Source organism: Rhinichthys klamathensis, unplaced genomic scaffold (genome assembly GCF_029890125.1).
Source record: "Rhinichthys klamathensis goyatoka isolate OS25496 unplaced genomic scaffold, OSU_Roscu_1.1 h1tg000303l_1, whole genome shotgun sequence".
Taxonomy (NCBI): domain Eukaryota; kingdom Metazoa; phylum Chordata; class Actinopteri; order Cypriniformes; family Leuciscidae; genus Rhinichthys; species Rhinichthys klamathensis.
The window spans coordinates 1,313,899-1,339,513 of record NW_026606822.1 but is presented as its reverse complement, the minus strand read 5'-3'; the positions used below and the strand labels follow the sequence as shown (position 1 = coordinate 1,339,513).

The following is a 25,615-nucleotide window of genomic DNA, read 5'->3' as shown; positions in this document are numbered from 1 at the left end:
CATTTTTGTAACTATTTTATGAGGCAGCAACTTTGTATGAATGTGTATTATGTGTTTTGTATGGAAATGTAAGTTTTTTTTTTATTTAAAGTAAGCAGATCATACAAAAACGTACAACAGAGATTGTAGAAATTCATATAGCCAATAATTTGCCAAAACATAAAATGGTTCTGTGACTGAAATTACTAGCTTGGCCTCTTGTTATTCTTTGATTCATTGCACGACAAGCCATTGTCCTTACAACTGGATGCATAATTTCATAAACACCCATTGTTAAACCATAAACACTAGCAATAGTGATAAAACCCATTTTTATGGAAGGATTTTTCCTCTGAATTTTTTATAGAAACAATGCCGATCAAACACCAAAGCATCATTAAAGTTCGCAGAAGGTCTATTATCCATAAAAGCATACGTATTTGAACCCCATTAAAACGTTTTTTTTTAAACCACTTTTGGCCTCATTAAAGACATCAGATGCTTGATATAAAATACAGCAAACATAATGAGTTAGGTAACTTTGTGACAAGGTTTACTCAATGATTATCTAACAAACAATTGCACCCAGTCAACTGCTAACACACACACTTTGTTTTGATTTAAGTTTTAGTCAAGGATTTATCAAACATTACTCGTACTGTTCCCAATATGGCTGGATGTAACTGTTCTCCTCGGGGTCGGGGTACAGATGACGGACAGGTTTGGAGCATTTCCTTGCAGCGCTGCTGGTTTTGTGGGCACATTCATCACTGTGGGTGTTACAGGTGCTGCAGTGGCAACTAAGTGCCACTGGATAGGTGAAGTGAGGATCTGCATACGAAGGACAGCCAGGCAAGATGGCCGTCCGGTACTCGACTTCCTGATAGGTGCAGCCTCTCTGAACCAGGAAACGAGGACCCACCAACTCCTTCACATTACTGTCCTATAGGACGAATGTAGAGATGCATATTTAGCCAAATTGCCACTAAATCATTTCAGAAAACATTTGTTATGATCTAGAATATCCCAGTTTATTTCTTAAAGAAATTGTTTATTAAATTAATTGACTCACTCTTACACCAATACCCATAAACTCTTAAAGGGGACCTATTATGGCCCTTTTCACAAGATGTAATATAAGTCTCAGGTGTCCCCAGAATGCGATGTTTCAGCTCAAAATACCACACAGATAATTTATTACAGCTTGTCGAATTTGCCCCTATTTTGGGTGTGAGTCCCTTTAAATGCAAATGAGCTGCTGCTTCCAGAGCAGGGCGGAGCCTTTACAGCGCATGCTTCAAATACAGCAACAACAAAACAGGAGAATCTCACCAGGCAAAATGTCAGAAATGGTCAATTGCGGTGTTCAGCCTTACATGTTTGAACCGGAGTCGGACACAGATGGAGAGACTCGGGAAGAAGTTACAACTTTTAGAAGGCAACAGGACATTTCTGAATGGTTCGTAAAAAAGGTGTTTTTTGTTGCAATGTTATAGAAGAATACTTTTGGTTCATCAAAGAAACTTTTAGTTAGGGCTGCACGATTGATCGCAATTAACATGGAAATTGCGCTTAAACCGAATTGGCTAATGGTAAATGGACTGCATTTATATAGCGCTTTCACAGACCCAATGGCCACCAAAGTGCTTTACATATTGCCTCACATTCACCCATTCACTCACTCATTCATACACCGACGCTATAATTGCAATTATGAAATCGCAAAGGCTGTGATTATTTTTCATGGGCAGCTTGTCAGTTACGTACGGCTCTGTGATCAGTAGTAAATGCTGCTCCATCTGAAAGCACTGCGAGTCGCTTATAACCTGCATTTGAAAAAGCAACACGCGTCAAACATCTTTCCAAACATGAGAAGCATTTATCCTCTCGTCCAACAAAACACAACATTTAATAAATCAATCAAAGCATTTCAATCTTCTGTCTATTCAGCAACAGCGATAGTATGATGCCCATAGGGATCTCCTGGAATGATGTGTGTTATTGTACTTCTGTGGCGGGGCATATTTGGAGTGTCTGCGTGAGAGCGCCCTCTGGCTTTCAGATGAAGCAGCATTTACTACCGATCACAGAGCCGTACTTCACTGACAAGCTGCGCATAAAATAATCGCAGCCTTTGACAAATCGCGTGCGGTTTAATTTCGATTAATCGTGCAGCCCTACTTTTAGTGAATGATTCCTTGTTTTTCTTAGTGTAAAGAACATTTAAACCCTTTTAACATTTTTGGGACTAATTATGAAGTCACAGCTAGAAAAAAACAAATTACTTTATATTTTACATACATTTAAGGCTAAAAATCATTTCCCAAAATCTGACCTTTGACCTTTTTTACAGTGCCGTCATATATAACTGACTTTGTCCTAGTAGGGTAAATAATTTTGGCAAATTTTCTGAAACGTCACACACACTTAAATGCAGTTTCACTGTCTAAAATGTAGTGGAAAGGTCTTAGTGTTTCAAAAAACATCAAAGGGCTTTATTAACATTCCATTGTGCGAGTGTATGTCATTTGGAACTCACATGTGAAAATGTGAAAAACTTGACACAAATTCAGATGTAACTTCACTGCCTGGAAAGTAGTGACACCATGAAAAACATCAAACAAAACTTTAACATTGTTTCTTTCTTGGAATTCCAAACCAATTGTAGCACAAGTGAAAATCAACAAGACTCTTCGGTTTCAGTGTATAACTGGATTTTGACCTGTTTAGTCATCATTTTTGGAGCATCCCTACTTGTGTAGTGAGGCCAATAGGCAGTGGCGTCTTTCCTGGCCTCTGGTTGTAGTATGGATCACATCTTCCAAACTGGCAATGTAGCCTACTCAAATGCCGGACTTCCACAACAATCTATGATTTATAGTCTTCATCTCGGTTATCACCCTCACTGCTTTTATCCTCCTTGATCTTTAACTTCTTCCTTTCGCCTTATTTTCTGATGCACTGCCGTCACTAACGGTACAGTTTTTCCCCTCTGTCTTCTATAAAACTTACTAACATCAACCTCCCTCCACAGCTCGTCCTCCACAGCGGAGCCTGTCGTGAACGCGCAGGCTAGTAAACAGGGCCACCCATAACAGCGGATAAAAAGTTATATATGGCACATTCACTAATAGGGACTAAACGTCAACAATATGCTTTACATTAACTATGGCCTGCCAATACTTTGACTACAAACTTTCATTATGTATTTTGCAATAGCCTACATGTAACTTTATAACGTTGCACTCTTTCTATAAGTTATAAATAGCTAGTAAGATAACGTTAATATAACGGTAACTAACGTTACTGTAGTCTATGTAAGTAATTATTCTAGCGATATATAATGCTAGATAAGGTGTGCTAGTACATTATTTCAGCAACATGACAAGCCAGTGTATTAGCAGGTTTCAATTGTTGCTTAGCAGAGTGCGTGACATTTTATCTACATGTTATGCGGCTAGAGTTTTGACACCGAGTCAATGGGCTCTGTGTAATTCTTTCTTTTTCGCTTGTTTATCTTCATCGGTCTTTTTCCTTTTACCTCTTTGTTTTATTAGCAGGTGTCACTCGAGAATTGGCAGTTTAGGTTGTTTCTCCGTCATTAGCGCAGCTGCAGCACGCCGGCAATCTTGAGTTTGAACGACGGCTCGCGCTGTGCAAGAGAGGGGTGTGATCAGTGCGGACACGAGCGTGACTGACACTGCTAAGACATTCCTCCTGGCTCTGATTGGTTGTTTCTGACCGGGAGCGTGTAGTTCTGACTTTAGACTAGGTTTTTTCTGGTCAGTGGCGGAATTGTTTTCTGGAACTGCAAAATAGCACGAGGGAATGTTTGCGCCGAAACACGCCTCCTTTGTGCGCCGACCCGCCCAGGGAGCGCAAATTCATTTCCTAGTTTACCGACATGCGTCTGTGGAGGGAAAAGCCCGCTTTGCGCGGGTGCAAAATAGGAATGATGATACATGCGTCAGTGTACAAAGTCATATGCGCCGGGTGCAAGATAGGACCCTAAAGGTTCTTCGCGGAACAATAGATGTCAAAAATGAACATTTACTTTAAAGAGAGTAGGCTGATCTTTGTTATTCTGTGGAACACAAAATGAAATGGAATGGAATGGAAAAATCCCGTTTGTGTTCCACAGAAGAGCGAAAGTCACAGGTTTGGCATGGCTGTGACAGATATCATCTTTTGTTAAAATCAGCTTGTCACACTGCATGCTGGAGAGTCTCCACAAAACCCTCCTCACTTTCTGTCCTCACACTGTCTGCTTACCCTGGAAAAGCAGAAGCCCATGCAGATGGTGGTGTTGACAGCCACACAGTAATTGCACTCCTGTCTCTCGAAGTAAATGGTGTACTCAGTGGGGGCACACATAGGCGCTGATATCTTCATTAAAAGTCCCAGCATGCCAACCACGTACAGAGGAGACATTATAGCTGGCAGGGTATCAGGATGTCTGTTAGTGGGATATGGAGAACTACAGTGAATATAATTAAAAATTGATATAGACATAGTAAACTTGGCAACATGATTTAAAAGTCATCTTAAACTGGATTTGGCAATTGGCATTTATTGTGAAATGTGAGTGGTGATAGCACATGATTGCACAAGTTGCCACTGTGGCTTGTTGTTGTGTGTGGTTTCCAGGGTTGTGTTATGCTGCCAAGTGCACCTGGGAAACTCTTATCTCGGAGTCGGGCATTAGTTATTACGACATGTCAAAATATTTTGTGAACAATTAATCCAAATAACCACATCTGAATTCAAAATGATGAAAATTTTTATCACTTATTTTTACATGGTTTCACAACTAAATGTGATGCAAACTGTGAAAGTGGAGTGATTAACATCATTCGCTACACTCTTGCCCACTAATCTCTAGATTATCCATATATATTATCTATCTTTCAAATCAACACGCTCCTTCCAACATCACAACTTTGCAACTCATGTATCATCTAGAATTTTAAGTTTTCCACCCGTAAATTTCGCCTATGCTCGTTCATTCATGTGCTCAGAACTCATAATTATAATATTTCTGTCTCCACTTGAAGGGCACAGTAGGTAACTCTAATCATGATTTCATGGAAGCCTATTTCCACCACATAAGAAAAAAAAAATCACGCTTTTGTATAATTATGACATAAAAAGAAGAAATGATATTAGATGAAAAGTCAAAATTATGAAATAAGTCACAATTATGGGATGAAAAGTCAAATTTTTATAAAAAAGTAGAAATTATGACATTAAGTTTAAATTTTGAAATCAAAAAGTCAACTTTGACATTAAAAAGTCATAATTATGAGATAAAAAGTAGAAATTATAACAAAAAGTTATAGTTATGATATAGAATGTCATAATTTCGACCTCTTATCTCAATGACTGTCAGTGGCTTAGTGTGTCATAATTATGACTTTTTTATGTCATAATTTTCGACTTTTTATCTCAAAATTCTGAAATAAAGGTAAAAATTGTCTTAGTATGTCATAACTATAACATGTCATAATTTCAGCTTTTTATATCATATTTAAGACTTTTTTTAGTCATAATTTCGACTTTTCATCTCATAATTGACAAAGTCGACTTTTCATATTATAAATATTACTTAGCATGTCATAATTTTGACTTTTTATGTCATAATTTTTTTCATATGTGGTGGAAATAGGCTTCTATGATTTTGAAGCTCCACTGACAGTGAAAAAAAAACTGTAAAGGGTCATTCACACAGAAAGCGTTTATGCAATAAAAATGTGAGGTGCCGCACGACTGCAGGGAAGAGCACTGATGAATGGAAAAAACATGAGTTTGGAGAGCCGTTTTGAACTTGATCTACTCTTAACCCTAATTTGCAGGGGTTCTCAACTCTGGCACTCGTGGTCTTTCCTGAACTTTCCTGCAGAGTTTAGCTCCAACATTGATCAAACTGACCTGCTGCCTGTAGCTAGTAAGCCTGACGATCTTGATTATCTTGTTTAAGGCGTGTTTAGGGTTGGAGCAATGCATGAAAGTTGACCTTAATGGCCAGAGTTGAGAACCCCTCTGGTCTAATGCATGTTAAGAAAAAAATAAAAAAATGCATTCCATTGCCTATACTTGCCTGGAACAGCATGGTTTTGCAACAACAAAAATATGTCCATGATGAAAAAGAGTCAGCCAAGAGAAAGACACTTTTTGGACTATAACTCAAAGATACATACAGAATCTCATTGCTATCTTTTCATGTGTCTTTCCTACTTTTTGTCTGCCAAACAGCAGTGTTATAGTAAATCAAAAGGACCACTTACCTGGAGGATCTGCTTAAACCTGCTTGTGTTGAAAGGCTTCTGCTCTTATACAGACACAGAACCTGATCTCTATCTGTCTCTTTTATCTCCATCATCAGCTACAGTGCAGCATGCATAAAAACGACTCTTTTCTAATCAAATCACTTTCATGCTGCATGGCCACTATTAAGGGCCTACTAAATATTCACACTACATCTCAATTAGTAAGGTTTTTCTAGAGGAGAGGTTGCTGCTACATTTAAATATCAACTTACTGTAAGTCTCAAACGTTTCTTCTAAAATGACTTGCAAAATAAACATTAAAAATAAAATAAAAATCCAAAAATAATTAAAAGCAAGTAAAAAAAAAAAAAAAAAAAAAAACATAAATAGACAAAGTCTACAAATTATTTTTTTATTTGACATGTTTTTAATCATTAAAATTAATTTTGGTCTTGGAAGCTATTTGAAGCCATTACTTAGGGTGTATTCACACCAGGAAAGTCCGATAGTTCACTTGGTTTGGTCCGGACCAAATAATTTTGTTATTGTTTTTTGGTACGGTTCGCTTTCACACTGCTCTTTTTGCAAGTGAACCAAAATGTGTAAACAAAACCACACTTGTGCTAAGGTAGTCCATTCATTGGACAAGGATTCTCAAGTAGGGAAATCAGGAAGTGCAAAAAAGGCTTAAAGTAAATTAACGCATTATCATCCTTGTATTGTAACTATCGTTACATTATATGAACTGCAAATGTTTGTTTTTTTTGCATCTATGCGCGATTAGCCTAAAGAGAACGCTCTGTATGTGAATGTCCTGATGCACACACTCATTCATTCATTCCATTCCAATGATGCACACACGACGCACAGAAAGACGCGCAACAGATGTAATGTAGGCTACAACAGATCACTTTCCCATAACGCAACTCCGACTACGGAAGCCTGTTAACTCAAAGGCGCAGTGCTTTCTTGCAATTGGGTCGGTTCATGTTCACACCGTAAACGAACCGTACCAGAGTTCGTTTGGAACCGTACCGAGACCACCTCTTCAGCTGGGTCTCGGTTCGGTTGTTTGGTCCGCACCCGAGTTCGATTGCTGTATTCACACCTGCCCAAAAGGTCCGCACCAAGGGGGGAAACGAACTAGAGTTCGATTCAATTGAACCAAACAAGGCAGGTGGGAATACACCCTAATATTAAGATCTCTGACCTTTGTTTGCAACGTTGTAGACCCTTGTAGATCTCATTTAATCTCATGAACAGACATATGATTATAAGAGCCTTTTTTCCAGGAGAAAAATCTGAGAAGCTGGAGACTTAACTGAGAATCTACATCTGCTTTCGCAGGAGAAACAAGGGAGATCTCATTTGGGATTTTCCTTTCCTACACAGTAGCTTTTTGGGTCTGATCCAGTATCAATGTTGCCAATGTATGATAGCTTCTTTGGCATAAACACATAAATGGTCACTTTTCCACAATAATTACAGGATTCATTTAACACTTTTTTGGTGTTCCTAAGATACTCAGTGTTGAAATATATCCTATGTCGGTTATGTACACAAATCAAGCTGTATTATAACAAAACATGGCAACAAATGGGCTTCATTAAGTCATCTCACTTGGCAGATCATCACACTCCTGATCTTTAATAAAGATACACACTGCCAGTTCAGTCAATTTACCAAGCTCTCATTGTATAAATCTCGCAGGCCTTATCTTGTGTGCAAAGTTCACAATATTGAGAATGGAAAAGTAAATGTGTGCAATTCTTTCCACCTGAGTGATGCGTATCTTCAGCGCTCAAATAGGAGAAAGAATGCCATTAAAAATTGTTTTGCAGCTTGGAGCACCCATAACAGCATCACAACAAGAAGATGTTTTGACAGTGTCACAGATTAACTTCCTCAACCGTCACAGCACCATTACTTATGTTGTTTTACTGGCGTGAATTGTAAGGTTTCCTGTTTACAGTACACCTGTGCCATTGAATGTCTATATGAGATTTTACAGCTCTTTTGCTTGCTCATATCAACCTTCTATAGAACCCTGGTTTCATATGCGGTTAATAATTGCTTTATCTTATCGCGTGTATTTCTGTCAAGCTGTAGCTGATTGGAAAGCATGCTCACGGTTTCTGATTTACCTGGACCCGTCGATAGATAATGATTCAACACGACCTACAGGAAACTTTTTAAGCTAAAAACAAAAGTCTTATTTCAAGTAAACCTCAAAACAGTACCAGGAACTGAGGAGTTTGACATGACCTGCTATGGGCTCACAATGAAGTGGTATGTTAGTCATATTCTGAAAGTCCTCTGATCTTGTTCAAAATGATCTTAAAAGAGTAGTTCTTCTATTGGTTTACCTGGTTACCTCATCACCTACGAGTTGACTGACTAAGCGAGGTTAAAGTCAGCACAAGGCATCCTCCTGAATTCATTTTAATTTGACTAAACTGCTCCTTCAAGATTAGGGATAAAAAAAAAAAACATTCACTTCCTTTTACAATGTAACTTGATATATCGTATGGCCTTGAGGGATCATTAACCCAAGTTTTTTTGTTGCTGGTCCAAGATTGCAGAAGACTTGAATTCTTATCAGTCATTGGCACTGACCGGAGCTACTTGGTTTCGTCCTCCTGTTGGCAAAAGCTTCGGAAGGAATTTCCAGCAGAACATCACTTCTGACCGGCGTGACACCGGGTATATAACTTTTTAGGGTCTCTCAAAGAGCACTTTTTCCAAATCATGCCGGGCGGAGGTCCAGTTGCGACGTTCTCAGTTTGGGACTATGTGGTGTTCGCCGGCTTGATCCTATTCGCTGCGGGCATCGGCTTGTTCCAAGCCATCCGTGGACGCAAGGACACCAGCAATGAAGAGTTTCTACTGGGTGGCCGTCAGATGACCGCAGTGCCTGTGGCTTTGTCCCTAACGGCTAGTTTCATGTCAGGGATCACTGTTATTGGCACCCCTGCAGAGGCGTACATGTACGGCACACCGTTCTGGACCTTTGTCTTCTCTTATGCCATCATGTCCATCATCAGCGCTGAAATCTTCGTGCCTCTGTTTTACCGCCTGGGCATCACCAGCACATACGAGGTAAGAGAGCGACACTGGCCACAAGGGGTTTGCATGAGGACAGAGAACAGAGACAGGCTGGAAACACCCTCATTTGTGCCTGTGTTTGATAAAGAATCAATAGATGGAAATGCAATGAGGACGAGAGAGGAAAAAGGAAATGTCAGGATAGATTATTGACAAACAGATCAATGGTCACTGTGTATATGAAAAAGACTAATTAAAATGAAATAAAAAAGTGAAATATATCAAAAAAAAAAAAAAAAAAAAAAGAAGATATATTTAGAGTTGGAATATATTCATTGAGTGTATTTCGAAAACAGCCAAACTAAAAGAGTTCGGGTGATGTGACTCTTCACCGATAAGGTATCAGCACACGATTCTTACGATTAACCTTTAAAACAAGAATGATGTTAAACTGAGAAAAACAGTATGTAATAGTTCATCGTACAATCTTGAGTTTTGTGTAATGATGTAAATGATATAATGTAAATTTGTTGTTTCGTTTGCTAATAATTAATTGAATTGGTCACTTGTTTTTGCAGTACTTGGAAATGCGTTTCAACAAGCTCATCCGAGTGATTGGAACCAGCATGTATATTGCTCAAACCGTAAGTTGGATTTTAGCTTCTTGCATGACTTTATACATAACCAAACGTGCATCTGACGAGTGATTGTGCCATCGTGAATCACTTTGGAAAAACAATGTCTGTTGTGTATGTGCCTTTTCCACGTCATAGAGTCATAAATGTTGAATATATTGACGAATTTTAGGCAAAAGAGATTTGTTCAATCATCTAATGGGTGGTGTTATCTCTCATAGGCTTTATACACAGGCATGGTTATCTATGCCCCTGCACTTGCACTTAATCAGAGTAAGTAAAGAACTCTCTTTCATTTATTAATGTCAAAAACCATTTAACAAAGCATGCTAGAAGAAATAGTAATGCCTCCCCATGACTTCACATATGTATATTAAACCAAACAATGCTTGCACGTAAATGCATAACGGTGATTCTTCAATTGGAGAAACTTCTGTCACCTAGGGTGATTTTAGGTAAAGAAATGCTTACTAAAATTGTTATTTAGCTTTTATGTACAATTAAAAAAAAAGTATTATCCCCAATACGGCAACACATTCCCAACTATCATTCATTGATGAAATAGTTTAAAGACATTTTGAGCAGTCAAAAGTGCCCCTAATTGATAAAACAATCGGATCTCAGATGAGGGAGACACATTCCGTTTACACCTGGAGTTTAAATCCGTCTCTTTTGTCCTCTTTCAACCACTTCTGTCCTGATTTCTTAAAGTGGATGGCTTTTTTCATATCTTTCGATCTAATGGACAAAATAAGCTCACACTATTTACATATGAATGTGACTGGAGACGACGGAAAAACATACGGAGAGCAGCAGTTTTAGTTTTTGCTGTGATAGCCACAAGACCAGCTGAACACTGTGAGTGTGTGCTAGAAATCAGGAATAGTGAGAGAACATTGTGCTTGATATCCGTTTTTTTGTCTTCAAACCAAACTTGGGTCTTCAGCGGAATTCAGGTCGAACAACCGCAAAAGACGCCCACTCTCCACCTACTGATTGGTTTGAAGTCGAAAACAAACCAAGCACAATGTTCTCTCACCATTCCTGATTTCTAACACACACTCACAGCGTTCGGCTGGTCTTGTGGCTATCCGAGCAAAAACTAAAACTGCTGCTCTCTGTGTTTTTCAGTCACACAATTTGCATTCAGAAGTAAATAGTGTGAGCTTATTTCATCCATTAGGTCAAAAGATCTGAAAAAAAGACCATGCATTTACCTACCCATAGACCCTTCACTTGAAGAAATCGGGACAGAAGTGGTTGAAAGTGGACAAAAGAGACGGATTAAAATACCAGGTGTAAACGGGAATGTGTCTGCCTCGTCTACTGGAGATCCGATCGACCAAAACGCATCTTAATAACAGGTGTAAACAGGGCATATGCAAGCAATCTGGTCGACTACAGGAAGTGGTCGAAAGTGGACAAGCTCAAAACGTTTTAGACCCTGTTTACACCTGTATTTAAACGCATCTTAAAGAGATACTCCACTTTTTTTGGAAATAGGCTCATTTTACAACTCCCCCAGAGGTAAACTGTTGAGTTTTACCGTTTTTGAATCCATTCAGCCGATCTCCGGTTCTGGCGGTACCACTTTTAGCATAGCTTAGCACACATCATTGAAGTGGACAAGACCATTAGCATTTCTCAAAAAAAAAAAATGACCAAAGTGTTTCGATATTTTTCCTATTTAAAACTTGACTCTTCTGTAGTTACATACATCGTGCACTAAGACCGACGGAAAATGTAAAGTTGCGATTTTCTAGGCTGATATGGCTAGAAAATCGCATATGGCTAACTATACTCTCATTCCTGCGTAGTAATCAAGAAACTTTACTGCCGTACCATGAGAGCAGCAGGCGCAGGCACTTAGTCCCGGTCACGTTGGAAGCATAGACAGTAGGTTGGAAGCATAGACAGTAAAAGAAATGGACACAGCGACCCCATAGACTTCAACGGAGAAAAGTGAAGTCAAATAGAAGCACTCACTTCCTGATTGCCAAGCGCACTGCGCAGGCTCAAACTGAGCTTGAAGACGTAGTTGTGACGTGAGCAACCTGACTGACAGTTGTACGTCTTCTAGTAGCTGTGCCAAGAGGAATCTGAATCATTCCCTTCTGAATCTTGCAGAGCCGGAGATCGTAAGTATTAGCTGTTCATGAGCTCGCAGCAGGAGCAACTTTATGACTCTCTATGGGCTTCTCCATTGACTTTATGCCTCCACGTCCCCCGATTGCGAGTGAGCTTTTACATCTGTCTTTACGGTCATTTCTCTTCTATGCGACAGAGAGTCGCGTGTTATGACGCAATCGTTAGCCTATTTTTACAAAAACTGCTTCTACGGGGCCACAACGTAAGATACAAGGTAATGGAGCATTTTATACATTGTCGTGTTTCTTCAGAAATAAATAATGGACAAATGGAGTCTTTAAATGTCTCAGATGTAAAGTTATTCGCTGTCAAAGTGACGCAAAAATGAATGGGAGTCAATGGAATGCTAACAGCAGGTGAAGGCTTGTTAGCCAATGGCGGCGCCCGGGGAGACTTCAGTTTCTGGCTGGTGGATTACCCCCTTGGTTGGAAGTTACCGAGCTGGGGACTATTTTCAGGCGCTGCGTCATATCATTACGCCTGCTGCACTCATGGTACGGCAGTAAAGTTTCTTGATTACTACGCAGGAATGAGAGTATAGTTCCTAACCATATCAGCCTAGAAAATGGCAACTTTACATTTCCCGTCGGTCTCAGTGCACGATGTAACTACAGAAGAGTCAAGTTTTAAATAGGAAAAATATCGGAACTCTTTGGTCATTTTTTTTGAGAAATGCTAATGGTCTTGTCCACTTCAGTGATGTATGCTAAGCTATGCTAAAAGTAGTACCGCCAGAACCGGAGATCGGCTGAATGGATTCAAAAACGGTAAAACTCAACAGTTTAACTCTGGGGGAGTTGTAAAATAAACCTATTTCCAATAAGAGTGGAGTATCTCTTTAATAGCAGGCGTAAACAGGGCCACAAACACATTAATGTCTATAAATAAGCTGTTGTGTTGCAGTCACAGGTCTGGATCTGTGGGGAGTGCTAGTGGCAACAGGGGCTGTCTGCATCGTCTACTGCACCCTGGTCAGTAACATCATTCAGTTTAATCACAATTTTTACATACTGTTTGCGATTGCAGAAAAGGGCAAGAGGAGATAATGTCCCATACACCCCTGGCTCATTTACTAGTTTTGCATTTACACTGGCATCGATGGTTCCATGAAGAACATCCATGAAAAGATTCTTTATAGTGAAGAAATCCTCTTTAGATTATTAAATGTTCTTTGCAGTAAGAAAAAAAAAAGGTTATTTTGAGAATTGTTCATTGCTATGAAAACCACCTCTTTTTTAAAGAGTGTAACTCGAAATCACCAACATTACTGATGTTTATTTGTTAAAATTTCCTGTAGAATTTACAGGAATTTACTGGCAAAAAAGTTGCCAATAAAGTCCTGTAAAAATGTTGGTAATTGCTGTAAAATTGATTACAGTATAATAGTGTAAAGCAACTTACAGTTAATTGTTGTATATGAAATACAGTAATTTGTAGGTTTTTTTACAGTAATATTGAATTAAACTTGTTTTTTATTTTATAGCAATATTTTGTAATTTCACTAAAGTACAGTATTTACCTGGCAATAAAGTTGCCAATAAAATCCTGTAAATATATTTTACAGCATTTTTTTGTAATTTCACTAAAGTACAGTATTAACCTGGCAATAAAGTTGCCAATAAAATCGTGTAAATACCCACAAAATTAAAGAAGATGCTGTAATAGTTTAACATTTAAAAAGCTGAAAAGAATCATTTTAACAGTAAACTGTACTCTATTATTTACCATTATTTTGATGTAAATGCATTAAAATAAACATTAAAAAAAAACACAAAGTCAAAGCTGTTGTAGAAAAATATTTATTAAAGTAATAAGCAAATTACTGCAAAGACTTTACTTTTTCAAGTACAGAAAATCTTTTCAAAATCAGTCACAAAATAACTACAAATAACATGTAAGACTTAGAAGCAAGATTCCGGGTTCAATAAAAGTTAAAGGGTTAGTTCATCCAAAAATGAAAATTCTGTCATCATTCTGTTTGCTCACCCTCAATTTGTTCCAAACCTGTATGAGTTTCTTTCTTCTGTTGAACACAAAATATGATATTTTAAAGAATTTTGGTAACCAGACAATTGATAGTAAATGGCTACCATCAACTGTTTGATTACCAACATTCTTCAAAATATCTTCTGTGTTCAGCAGAAGAAAGAAACTCATACAGGTTTGGAACAACATGGGGGTGAGTAAATGATTAAGGAATTTCCATTTTTGGGTGAACTAACCCTTTAAGCTCAATCAACAGAATGGCATTATGGGTAACACATCTCCTGTTAAAAGTCACATTTCTGCTTTTTTTTATTTTTTATATAAATGTTTGTGATAAACAACAATGGTGATTGACAACATTCCCTCTAAAAACATTTAAACTGTTTTAATGTAAAGTACTTTTTTACATTTTGTGTAAGTATAGACATCTCCTCCTGTAGTTTTTATAATTATTATATACATTTGACAACTTACATGCTTAACCACTCACAGTCCATTAGCCTTCTGAGAAGAGTAGACACATGAGGATTGACTGTGTTGTTCCTCTTCTCTGAGGTCTTTTCACTTTTTTTGACTGTCTTGGTACCAGTGGATGGGTTGATTCCAACAAAACATCTGCACAAAAATCAATCAGAAAAACACAAGGAGAAGCTTTAGGATCATGTGCAGAGTGCAGACTAATATACCACTTTACAATAAGCATTCGCTGCACTACTAATAGGGGTGTAACGATACACGTATTCTTGAACTGTTCGGTACGAGGCTTTCGGTTCGGTTTTCGGTACGCATTTTTAAACCGAACCGTTGGACCATTTTTCCTGCCGACCGAAATTTCGTTATTTCAAATGTAGGCGCGTTGCGCGTGGCAAGCGCTCATAATGTAAGAGACGCTGGCGTGACCACAACATTGCCCAACAACATCAAATGGCAAATGTAATGTAAGCGGAACGAAACTGAGCTACTCGTTATTGTGTGGTTGACGGACCGTTTATCAGTTTGGACCAATGCAGCGCGAGCCGATCTTCATCATCAGCACTGTCACAACACAGCGAAATCCAGTAAAGAAAGCATTTGAATTCGCCACTGAAGTAATAACATCGCTGCGAGATCTAGTGAGAAGCATTCGCATTTCTCTGTTATTAACGGATCAAACAGCGCTGACGTGGAAACCAGAAAGAAACATTGTGCCATGGATGAACTATCCAGTGTCCACAGATCAGCAGCATTCACCATGGGTTTACTGTAGTAACACTACTGACTGTAACCATGGGAGTGTGGCAGGAATAGTCGGCTATAATGCTTTCAAGTAACATTAAGTCGGTTTTATTTTGACATTATGAATACAATTGCTGCCCTCAAATGTTAATCTGAACTAAAATAAACCTTTGTTTATAACTACTACAATATTACATTTCATTTTGACCAAGGAGCTGTTTTGTTTTATATGCTCCTAAGAAAAGTCAAGTATAGCTCCATCATTGCTCAAAGTAAAAAAATATCATACTTTATGATGTTAGTTTAAATAAAAATATAATTAAAAAAATTTAATCAAGGAAATTTCTCTGACATTTCTTTCTTTTTGCTGTATCGAAAACGTACCGAACCGTGACACAAGTGTATTGTATCGAACCGAACCGTGAATTTTGTGAACCGTTACACCCCTAACTACTAAAAAGGGTTAGTTCACCCCAACATGACATTTCTGTAATTAGTTAACTACTGACCTTCATTAATTTTCAGGAGCACACATTAAGATGTTTATGATGAAATCAGAGAGGTTTCTGAACCACACATAGACCACAACGTCATTACAACTTCCAAGGCCCAGAAAGATAGTAAAAACATTATTAAAATAGCCCATGTAACCATTGATCAACCTCAATGTTATGAAGTGATGAGAATACGTTTTGTTCTAACGTAGAACCTGGAAGCGCTGCACTGTGTTTATTACATTAACAGCTTCAGAGACTGACACTTAAGAGATTGTTGAATAAAGTGGTTATTTTGGGGGGTTTTAGCGCACAAAAAGTATTATCGTGGCTTCATAACATTAAGGTTGATCCACTGTAGTCACATGGTCTATTTTAACAATGTCTTAACTGCCTTTCTGGACCTTGAAAGTTGCAATGATTTTGCTGCCTATGTGTGGTTCAGAAACCTCTCGGATTTCATCAAAAATATCTTAATTTGTGTTCCGAAAATGAACGAAGGTCAGTAGTTAATTAATGACAGAAATTTAATTTTTGGGTGAACTGATCCTTTAACATATACTCATTTATATTTAAGTAAAGTGTTACCTTTGTAAAGTGTTACCACAAATTCAAGTGTGCAGGATGCCTCTTGCTGGTACACCAGATTAAAGTTGTAGTAAGTTGCAAACAAAGCAGCAAATCCAGCCATAAAATTGGGGTGTGGATTCATAACCCCAACGCTCTGGGGGGGGGGGGGGGGGGGGGAATATTGGAATCAAACACTTTTACATTACACTAAATGTCCTGATAACACGCAGTTGTTAACAAGTCGATATTGCATCTGACATGCATGTTATGAATTCTGTTCAAAACATGAATCGCTTAAAACAGCATTAAGTAATACATTATATTGTAATATTTATGGAGGTAAATTTAAGTTAACTTACCAAGAATTGAGTAAATAGTGCCTTTTATCTTCAACTCTTCTTGCCCTGCTCCAGTCCACCAGTTTTCAAACCTGTATTCAGCCCGCGCAATCCCATAATGCCACATCACAGTAAATTGTTGTAAAACGTATGAACTACAGTGAAAACACCTCTTACCTGTAAATCAATTTACAGTTGACAGGGAAATATACTGTTAACAACTGTAATACTCTTTTTGACCCATAATGCATTGCGAATTACAGTAATAACTTGTAAAATGATAAAACAATAAATTTCTGTAGAATTTTGCTGTAGAATCTACAGCAATTTGTTACAGTGTGGTCTTCGGGTGCTCATCTAAACTATGGTGCATTTTACGCGGATATGCTTTTGTTACCAGGGAGGGCTGAAGGCAGTGATATGGACAGATGTGTTCCAGATGATCATCATGTTGGGTGGGTTTGTGGCGGTCATCGCTCGTGGGGCTGTGCTGCAGGGGGGACTCGGGAAGATCTGGAATGACAGCTACTATGGAGGACGTTTGGAAACATTCAGGTAAAGATATCTGGACTAGAAAACTAGATCACATACATACACATTTTATATACTTTTATTCAGGTTCAAGAATGCATTCAATTAGTCAAAAGTCAAGTCACCTTTACTTATATAGCGCTTTACACAATGCAGATCGTTTCAAAGCAGCTTTATAGTGATGACAGGAAAATAATGCATTGTTCAGCTGAAGTCAGTTCAGTGTTGATTCAGTTCCGTTGTAAAGATCATTCATTATTAAATTAATTACTAGATACTTTTTTTTCAAAAACATTAAACATCTTACAACCCCATACTTTTGAATGGTAGTGTATAGTTAGAAAGTATAGGTGTAAAGAAAGAGACAGACAGACAGACTAACCTCTCAAATGTTTCTCCAGTTTTGATCCTGATCCTTTGAGGCGTCATAGTTTTTGGACAATCGTTGTTGGCGGCAGTCTGATGTGGGCGTCCATGTACTCAATCAACCAATCACAGGTGCAGCGATACATTTCCTGTCGGACAGTAACTCATGCCAAGCTGTGAGTATTCACTCAAGACGTGATATTATTAGACTTTACTCATGGCTCCTACAGCTAATACTGCATATGTTCAATGCAAACACTGGTGTCCTGTCAATATTTGCCCACACAGATCTCTATATGTGAATATGGTTGGTTTATGGGTCACAGTGAGTTTGGCCATGCTCTCTGGTCTCACCATGTACTCCATATATAAAGACTGTGATCCTTTCACCAATAAAGATGTAGGAGCTTCAGACCAGGTAATACAAGCCCTAGCAGTGACCTCTTAATTTTTTACTCACAATGCTTACAATTAATCTGACCAAATAAAATGTTTTCCAGCTCCTGCCTTATCTGGTGATGGACATACTAGCTGATTTCCCAGGACTGCCTGGCTTGTTTGTGGCTGCAGCTTACAGTGGAACATTAAGGTGAACAACCAATAAATATCTGTCAGATAAGTCCATCCTGATCATTTTGGGAAAGTTTTCTAACCTGAACCAAGGTCATTGTTAGGGAGAACAACCTAAAACCAAACCCAAAATAATTAGAAAATGATAAAATATAATATATCTATACTATAAATGTTCATACTATATTGTGTTCTATTTAACTATGCTATATATATATATATACACACACACACACACACACACACACACACACAGTATACACACAAATATAATATATACATATATTTTAATAAATTATGATTTAGATTTTTTAAATACATTTTACATTAACATTTAAATACATTACAAATGTTCTAGTCTAGTGCATTTTATAACTTTTTAATTATTGAGTTTTTTCAATTAATTTTATCTATAATATATAGTATTTTAGTATATTTTTTGTATATTTTAGTATAATACTATACTAAACATATTATCATATTAATAATATTTCAACATTTTTTATTATATTTATTTAAAGTTTAAAACACAACTTGAAATATCAGGGTGTACTTAAAATAATAAATAAGGCCATTAGGATTTAGCAGAGAAAAAGCATGGGATCCTGATTTTTAAGGCTTGATGGAACACAATGTGAATTTTGTTGAGATCAGGTCACACATCAGACAGCATTAGTTAGCTTTTGTGTTGTTTCAACAGTACGGTGTCATCGAGTATCAACGCTCTGGTGGCTGTCACAGTGGCAGACTTTTTGAAGCCAGCAATGCCCTGGCTGACAGAGAAACAGCAGTCCTGGATCAACATGGGCATGAGTGAGTTTCAGTGACACAGCTGTATACACTGACAACCAGTGGTGGAATGTAACGAAGTACAAATACTTCGTTACTTTACTTAAGTAAATTTTTCACGTATCTGTACTTTACTTAAAGGGCATATTGCAGGTTAGAGGACCCAACGAGTAAATGTATAGAAAAACAATGTAGTAATTAGATTTTCTTTAAAATATACTTATAAATACGTTACATTGGCTTCTGGAGTCGTTTTTGTGAGAGAATTTTACTTCCGCATCTGAAAATGGGCGTGACGGGCGTGACGTAACGGGCGGGAGAGCGGTCGATTCAAACAACAGGAAAACAATGGATCGCAATGACATTTCGGACTTACTCGTATGACAGACCACGGACGACAGCCTTACAATTATGAGCCTGCTATGCTGCCGAGAGAGCAGGGACAGGCCAGGATTAAATGTTAGACAGAACAACGGTCAGAGAGACACACATTATTGTAAAAGTATTATTATAAAAAAACTTGTGTGCAGTGAGTGTGCGCAGCCGCAGTTTATTGCATCACTTAATCGCGCGTATTTTTGATTAGCCTAGCTGTCAGATACTGAGTAAACATTAAAAGAACAGGCCTATTCAATCTTCCCTGGATGTTTTTTTAAGAAATTAAATAATAGCAATCAGGAGAATGGAAGAAGCAATAAAAAAAATGAGGACTGTAGTGCTGTCGGCAAAACATTATACCACTGCAATAAAAACTGCACTGCAACAAAAAGGTAAGGCATATGTGTTTTTATATTTAATGCTGTTCACTGTGAGTTTTAATTGTAATAGAGTTAACAGTGCATCGTTCATTCTGTTTGGTAAAATGTGAGGTGTATATCGATTATTACCATCGTATCAGTTAATAGCAAAGCTATTATTGGTCATCTAGGAGTATTGGATTTGACCAATATCAGAATAAACTATATAAGCTTTGATCAGGCGCGTATGTCATGCTAACGTTACGTAATATAACTTAGCTCATCGAGAGACAGATAGATATTTTTATTCCTGATATACACGTTTTTGTTCCTCAGATCTGGTGTACGCTACACACGATCGCGTTTTTGGAAGCCGATGCGGAAGAGTAATCCTGTCTCTACAGCTGCACAAACCGCACACAGGCACGATAGATAGACAGCACCGTCCCTTTTCTTGTTAGGAAACCTGACTCGATGTCCTGACAGGCCGGAGTTTTTGCAACCTCCACAAACACAATAATTTACAATGATGACGATGATAAATTAAAATATAAAAACTACCGAAAACACTGATTCACGACTGCTCTTACTGACTTTTTTTTTTTAATTCGATGCCACAAGAACAAGAGGTTTTACATATTCACAATATCACATTAACATTCGCTGCCAGGAAATAAAAAATACAAAAAAAAGTTTTACATAAAATCCTGTGCTTTCAAAGCATTACATGTTTTCATTGCTTTTTTGTTTTTAGTTTGTTTGTTCCAAAAGATGTAGGCTACATATAATGTGAAGTCATTTATAAAACGTGAAAAAAAGCCCAATTCTTTTTATGTACATGGTATTTTCCTAATAAAACAAATAAACTGTATAATATGTTGTTCTTTACATTCCAAATTGTCATTCTGAGTATAAAAAAGCAAATTTACCCGCTCTACTGAATACAAACCTATCTGCGCTACTGAGGCTCCCTCCCTCTGGTGACGTAAAATGACGCGATGCTGAAAAAAAAAAAACGGTTTTTACGAGCAGTCAAAGAAACGCTCACTTTATCTACTAAATGTGTGCCCTTATGTCGTTTTAAAACATTTTAAATCCTGCATTACCTTTTCATATGGTATTTTCATACAAGGTTAGATATTTAGATTTTTTTTTAACCTGCAATATGCTCTTTAAGTAAAATCAATAGTGCATACTTTTTACTTTTACTTCGTTACATTTTGCAGCAATTATTATACTTTCTACTCCACTACAACGTTCTGTTACATTTTCTGATCAGTTTTCCCCTCTGCCAAAACGTCATCCTGACCGTCCGTTCGTCGCACGTTTCTGTCTCACCAGTGAAGTTTGGTTGCCATAGATATATCAACCCGGTCACACTAAATGCGTCTCTATAGCACGCAGTGTGTTTATCGTGCAATTTATATGCGAAAATTAGTTTTTACATGCATAGGAAACGCATTGGTAGGTTTAGTAGTGATGTGGGGTGCGTGTGTATTATACGTTTGGTTAGGATTAGTATGGCAAGCCAAGAGGTTCAGAATTACGCCATAAATGAATCGCGTTTACAGCCAAACGCCTTTATATACGGCGTTTTAACATAATATTTGTATTTATATATATACCATATATAGTAAGGGCATATAGTAAGCTTGATGTGTATATTGCCTAATTGCAAGCTTGTTCAGAAATGGTGACAAACTTAAAATATAACTGCTTTTCCATCATATTGAACATCTTTATATGAGTATTAGGTTGAATGAGTTAGAATTAACTGTTTTATTAATCATTAGAATATAGACATTAAGAGAATAAATTGTTATTCAAGTACTTTTACTTTTAATACTTAAAGTACATTTAAAATCAGGTACTTTTTTACTTAAGTAGGGTTGTCATTGTGGTACTTCTACTTTTACTAAAGTAAATATGTCTCTGGTTATTTGTACTTTTACTTAAGTACTGAGATTCAGTACTTCCTCCACCACTGCTGACAACTGCATGCTTCACGTCAGAGTGAGGCGGAGGATGATGGATTGACGTGCATGTTGATGTGTAATGGTGTACTGCTCATCACTAGGTGTATTCTATGGAGGTGTATGCATTGGAATGGCTGGTGTCGCCTCTATGATGGGCAATATACTGCAGGTAAATCTATTCCATGCACAAAGCACATTTTAATGTAATACTCCAATAATGTCCCTGCTTGAGGTTTCATTCAATCCATTGAGTTTTTCACTGTCTCGCCCTCTGCTGATAACAGACTGTAATGACATGCTGTGAATCCCTTCCTCCACAGGCAGCTCTGTCCATATTTGGTATGATCAGTGGACCTCTCTTGGGCCTTTTTTTGCTCGGCATGTTCTTCCGCTTTGCGAACTCCACTGTAAGAACTTATATATTTCAGGTGTCACTTTCTTAAAGGTGCTCAAGTATTTTTTCCCACAGCAAGTGGGTATTTCTACAGCATCAGTAACCATAAATGTTTGTAATTCTACATCCACACCAGTAGCTCTTTTGAAATAAATTTCAAGACCACTGTCATATACACAAAAAGTACTTTTTGCACTTTTAACACTAAACAAAATTCATACAAATTAACTATGTACTGTTTTCAACAGGGAGGTTTAGCTGGTTTGATTTCCGGGCTGGTTATAACGTTATGGGTGGGAATTGGAGCTCAGTTGTATCCTCCTTTACCTGAGAAGATCCTCCGCCTTCCTTTGAGTGTGGAAGGATGCATTGCACAGGACGTGAATGTAACCACCACTATGATACCATTCAGCACAGTCCTACAAACCACAACTCCACAGTTAGTAGTGCACATACACACACACGCACAACAAATAAAAAGTTTGGAGTTAGTACGATTTTTGAATGTTGCTGAAAGGAGTCTCTTATGCTCACCAAGGCTGCATTAATTTGATCAAAAATACAGTAAAACCGTAATACTGTGAAATTGTATATCAATTTAAACTAACTTTTCTTAATATGTTTTAGAATGTAATTTTTTCTTGTGATCAAAGCTAGCCTGGGTTTCCCCATACTGCCTTTGCGGAGCACAATTTTATTCACGCTGCTAGGCAGTCTGGATACCATGGACCAAATTTTCGCCTCATCTAGGGAACCAATCACAGAACGGGGAGGGAGCAGCAAGACGACGACGACGACGATCAAACATGGCAGCAGACGCCAAGTTACCTTTTGATGCAGCCTTAGATATTAGGCTTGTTCGACTTTAACCGGCGCTGCACAGAACGATCGGTGAAAGACATCAAAGTACCGCGAGAGCGATTAGAGAGCAGACGGCTCACGTGCTTTTCAATCGCTCTCGCGGTATTTTGATGTCATAAACCGATCAGTCTGTGCAGCGCCGGTTAAAGTCGAACAAGCCTAATATCTAAGTAGTTTAGAACGCAAATAAATCTCCGACCCATCGTCTTCTTCCTCGTCTAATTTCTTTCGCTCTACATCTGGTATAATGGGCTCTATGCACGGCGGTATTTCCGGTGAAGGTCTAAGGATGCTGGATTACTTCCGCCGATCGTAGAGTCCAATGCTATACCGAGAATTTATATTGGTTTTTATACTCTATTGCTATACTAAAGAAACGTTAGTCACAAAAACAGACAAAACAGACACCCCTCATTTTTGTTTATGCTTCTTTGTTTATTATATTAAATAAACATAACTATATATAAAATTACATCTAAACGTATTGAAGTTTCGTTTCAAAGACGAGAGGACAGTAAATTTGGAAGACTGCCATAATCCCGTTTTCCTCGGTTTTCCTCCGCTTTAAATCTCCCCAACCGGAAACGCACGAGCATCCTTGCATCAAACGCGGAAGTTATGCGTGCATATAGCCCATTGAAACGATTGGCTATGAGCAACGTACAGGCGCATTTGATAGACATTCGTAGCAGCACCCAATAAACGGCTCTGGGCATTCGCAAACCACGCCTCAAATACGAGAAAATGAACATTCTCGTCTCACGTCTCGTTAGCCAGGCTAGATCAGAGCTTAATTTTCAGTATCATTACTCCAGTCTTTAGTGTCACATGATCCTTCAGAAATTATTCTAATATGCTGATTTGATGCTAAACCCCCCCCCCCCCATTATTATTATTACCAATGCAATGTTGAAAACAGTTGTGCTGCCTAATGTTTCTGTGGAAACCATCATCATTTTTTTTCAAGATTATTTGATGAATAAATTAAAAAAACATTATTTTTCTTTGAAATAGAAATATTTTGTAACATTATAAACATCTTTACTATCCCTAATTTGCACTAACATTTCATGTATTCTTGCTAAATAAAAGTATTAATTTATTTCTGCTGTTGTTTTGATGAAATCTATACCACTCATATTTCAAAAACTAACAAATACACTGACATTAAAGCTAACTGTAACTATCTCATGCTGTCCTTCAGGCCAAGAGCAGCTTTGGCAGACACCTGGTATTCTCTGTCCTACCTGTACTTCTGCCCTGTGGGCATACTAGTGACCATGATCACAGGACTAATCGTTAGTGCAATCTCAGGTAAGATGACACTTTCTCATATGCCTTTTGGTGAGGCAAACACTCAAAGACTGAACCTAAACTCTGATTTTTTTTTTTTTAACTTTAGGTGGCTGTAAGCAGAAGAAAGCTCGGCCTGAGCTCTTTATCGGAATGTCAGATCTCATTTGCTTTGGCTGCAGAAACTCAGACTCAGAGGTAAGACCTTTTATTACCAGTGTGACAAACACGGTCCAAAAATATAGGGATTAAAGATCATAATTTAGGGGACGTTTACACAACAGTTTTCAACTAAAACTGAAAACTTTTTATGAGATTTGGTGTTTATTTACACTACAACAGCGTTTTGGGGGTCTGAAAACACAAACTTTTGAAAATGGGTTTCAAAGTGCACGTTTTTGAAAACAATACCACAGTCGTCTCCGTGTAAACTACAAAATACGTAGCGTTTCTTTAAAAAGTGACATCACCAGCTACTGGCCTGGCAGCATAATAAAGCGTTTTCAGTTGTTTTCACGGATCCGTGTGAACATAGATCATTTTGACAACGTTGTCGTCTGTATGTGAAATATTTATATAATTGTATATACAATTGTTAAAATATTGTAGCAATGCAAACATATATATTTACATAAAAAGTTTTAGAAATGTCTGCAGTAAATATACATTTTTCTAGATGCTTAGCTGTTCTGATTGTTTCATTGCTGAAGTTTTAGTAAAGCTGCTTTGCAAAAGACATTTATTAACGGCATTGCATATTTTTTTCCTTTATAGGTGTCAGACTTAATTGAAAAACAGCCAAACCACATCCAGGGTCTGGACAGTCCAGTTTTCTATGACAATGAAATTACACTGAAAGAGAAAGACCACATGGAGAAGATCACAAAGTTTTAGATGTGAATACATTGTAAATTGTAAATTATGACTGTACTTTTGTATGTTGAAATTGCTAAGTGATGATGATAAATTCATTTCTTTTAAACCTTCCCACAAGAGAAGCAAGAAATTAATAGCAAGCATCTATTTTTAAGCATCTAATCTATCTACTTTATATTGTATGGGCTGTTCTCATAAACTAAACATTCTGCGATTTTCATGATCAAGTTTTGAATAATTTACACAGCTATATTTAGTCAAAAGTTTTGTATTAAATCTGAATGGTTTTTAAATAAAATTTGACAAATGATTACATGTCAAACTCACTGAGTATCATTCACACACACACACACACACACACACACACACACACACACACACACACACACACACACACACACACACACACACACACACACACACACACACACACACACACACACACACACACACACACAAAGGAAAAGGGGGAAAAACACTTCAGAGTGAAGTACACACACGGGTTAAAAATGGCTGAGCACTTGCCTTCTTGATGCTGGATAAGGA

At 37.7% G+C, this 25,615-nt stretch overlaps 2 protein-coding genes across 2 annotated transcripts; one reads left to right on the top strand and one right to left on the bottom strand.

The window, feature by feature from the left end:
• Positions 1 to 461: 461 nt before the first annotated feature.
• Positions 462 to 6,447, bottom strand: tshba (thyroid stimulating hormone subunit beta a). Its single transcript, XM_056270366.1, has 3 exons — positions 6,264 to 6,447; positions 4,252 to 4,435; positions 462 to 922 (listed from the first exon to the last, which is right to left on the bottom strand). Exons 1-3 carry the CDS (start codon positions 6,356 to 6,358, stop codon positions 629 to 631), a joined length of 573 nt encoding a protein of 190 aa, XP_056126341.1. The 5' UTR covers positions 6,359 to 6,447; the 3' UTR covers positions 462 to 628.
• A 2,198-nt stretch (positions 6,448 to 8,645) lies between these two features.
• slc5a8l (solute carrier family 5 member 8, like) lies at positions 8,646 to 25,180 on the top strand. The gene is made up of 15 exons (XM_056270350.1): positions 8,646 to 9,344; positions 9,869 to 9,934; positions 10,147 to 10,198; positions 12,977 to 13,044; positions 17,077 to 17,231; positions 17,609 to 17,749; positions 17,862 to 17,991; positions 18,074 to 18,162; positions 18,844 to 18,956; positions 21,747 to 21,814; positions 21,966 to 22,052; positions 22,288 to 22,478; positions 24,105 to 24,214; positions 24,303 to 24,391; positions 24,968 to 25,180. The coding sequence occupies exons 1-15, from the start codon at positions 8,994 to 8,996 to the stop codon at positions 25,085 to 25,087; spliced, it is 1,830 nt and encodes a 609-aa protein (XP_056126325.1). The 5' UTR covers positions 8,646 to 8,993; the 3' UTR covers positions 25,088 to 25,180.
• Positions 25,181 to 25,615: the final 435 nt, after the last annotated feature.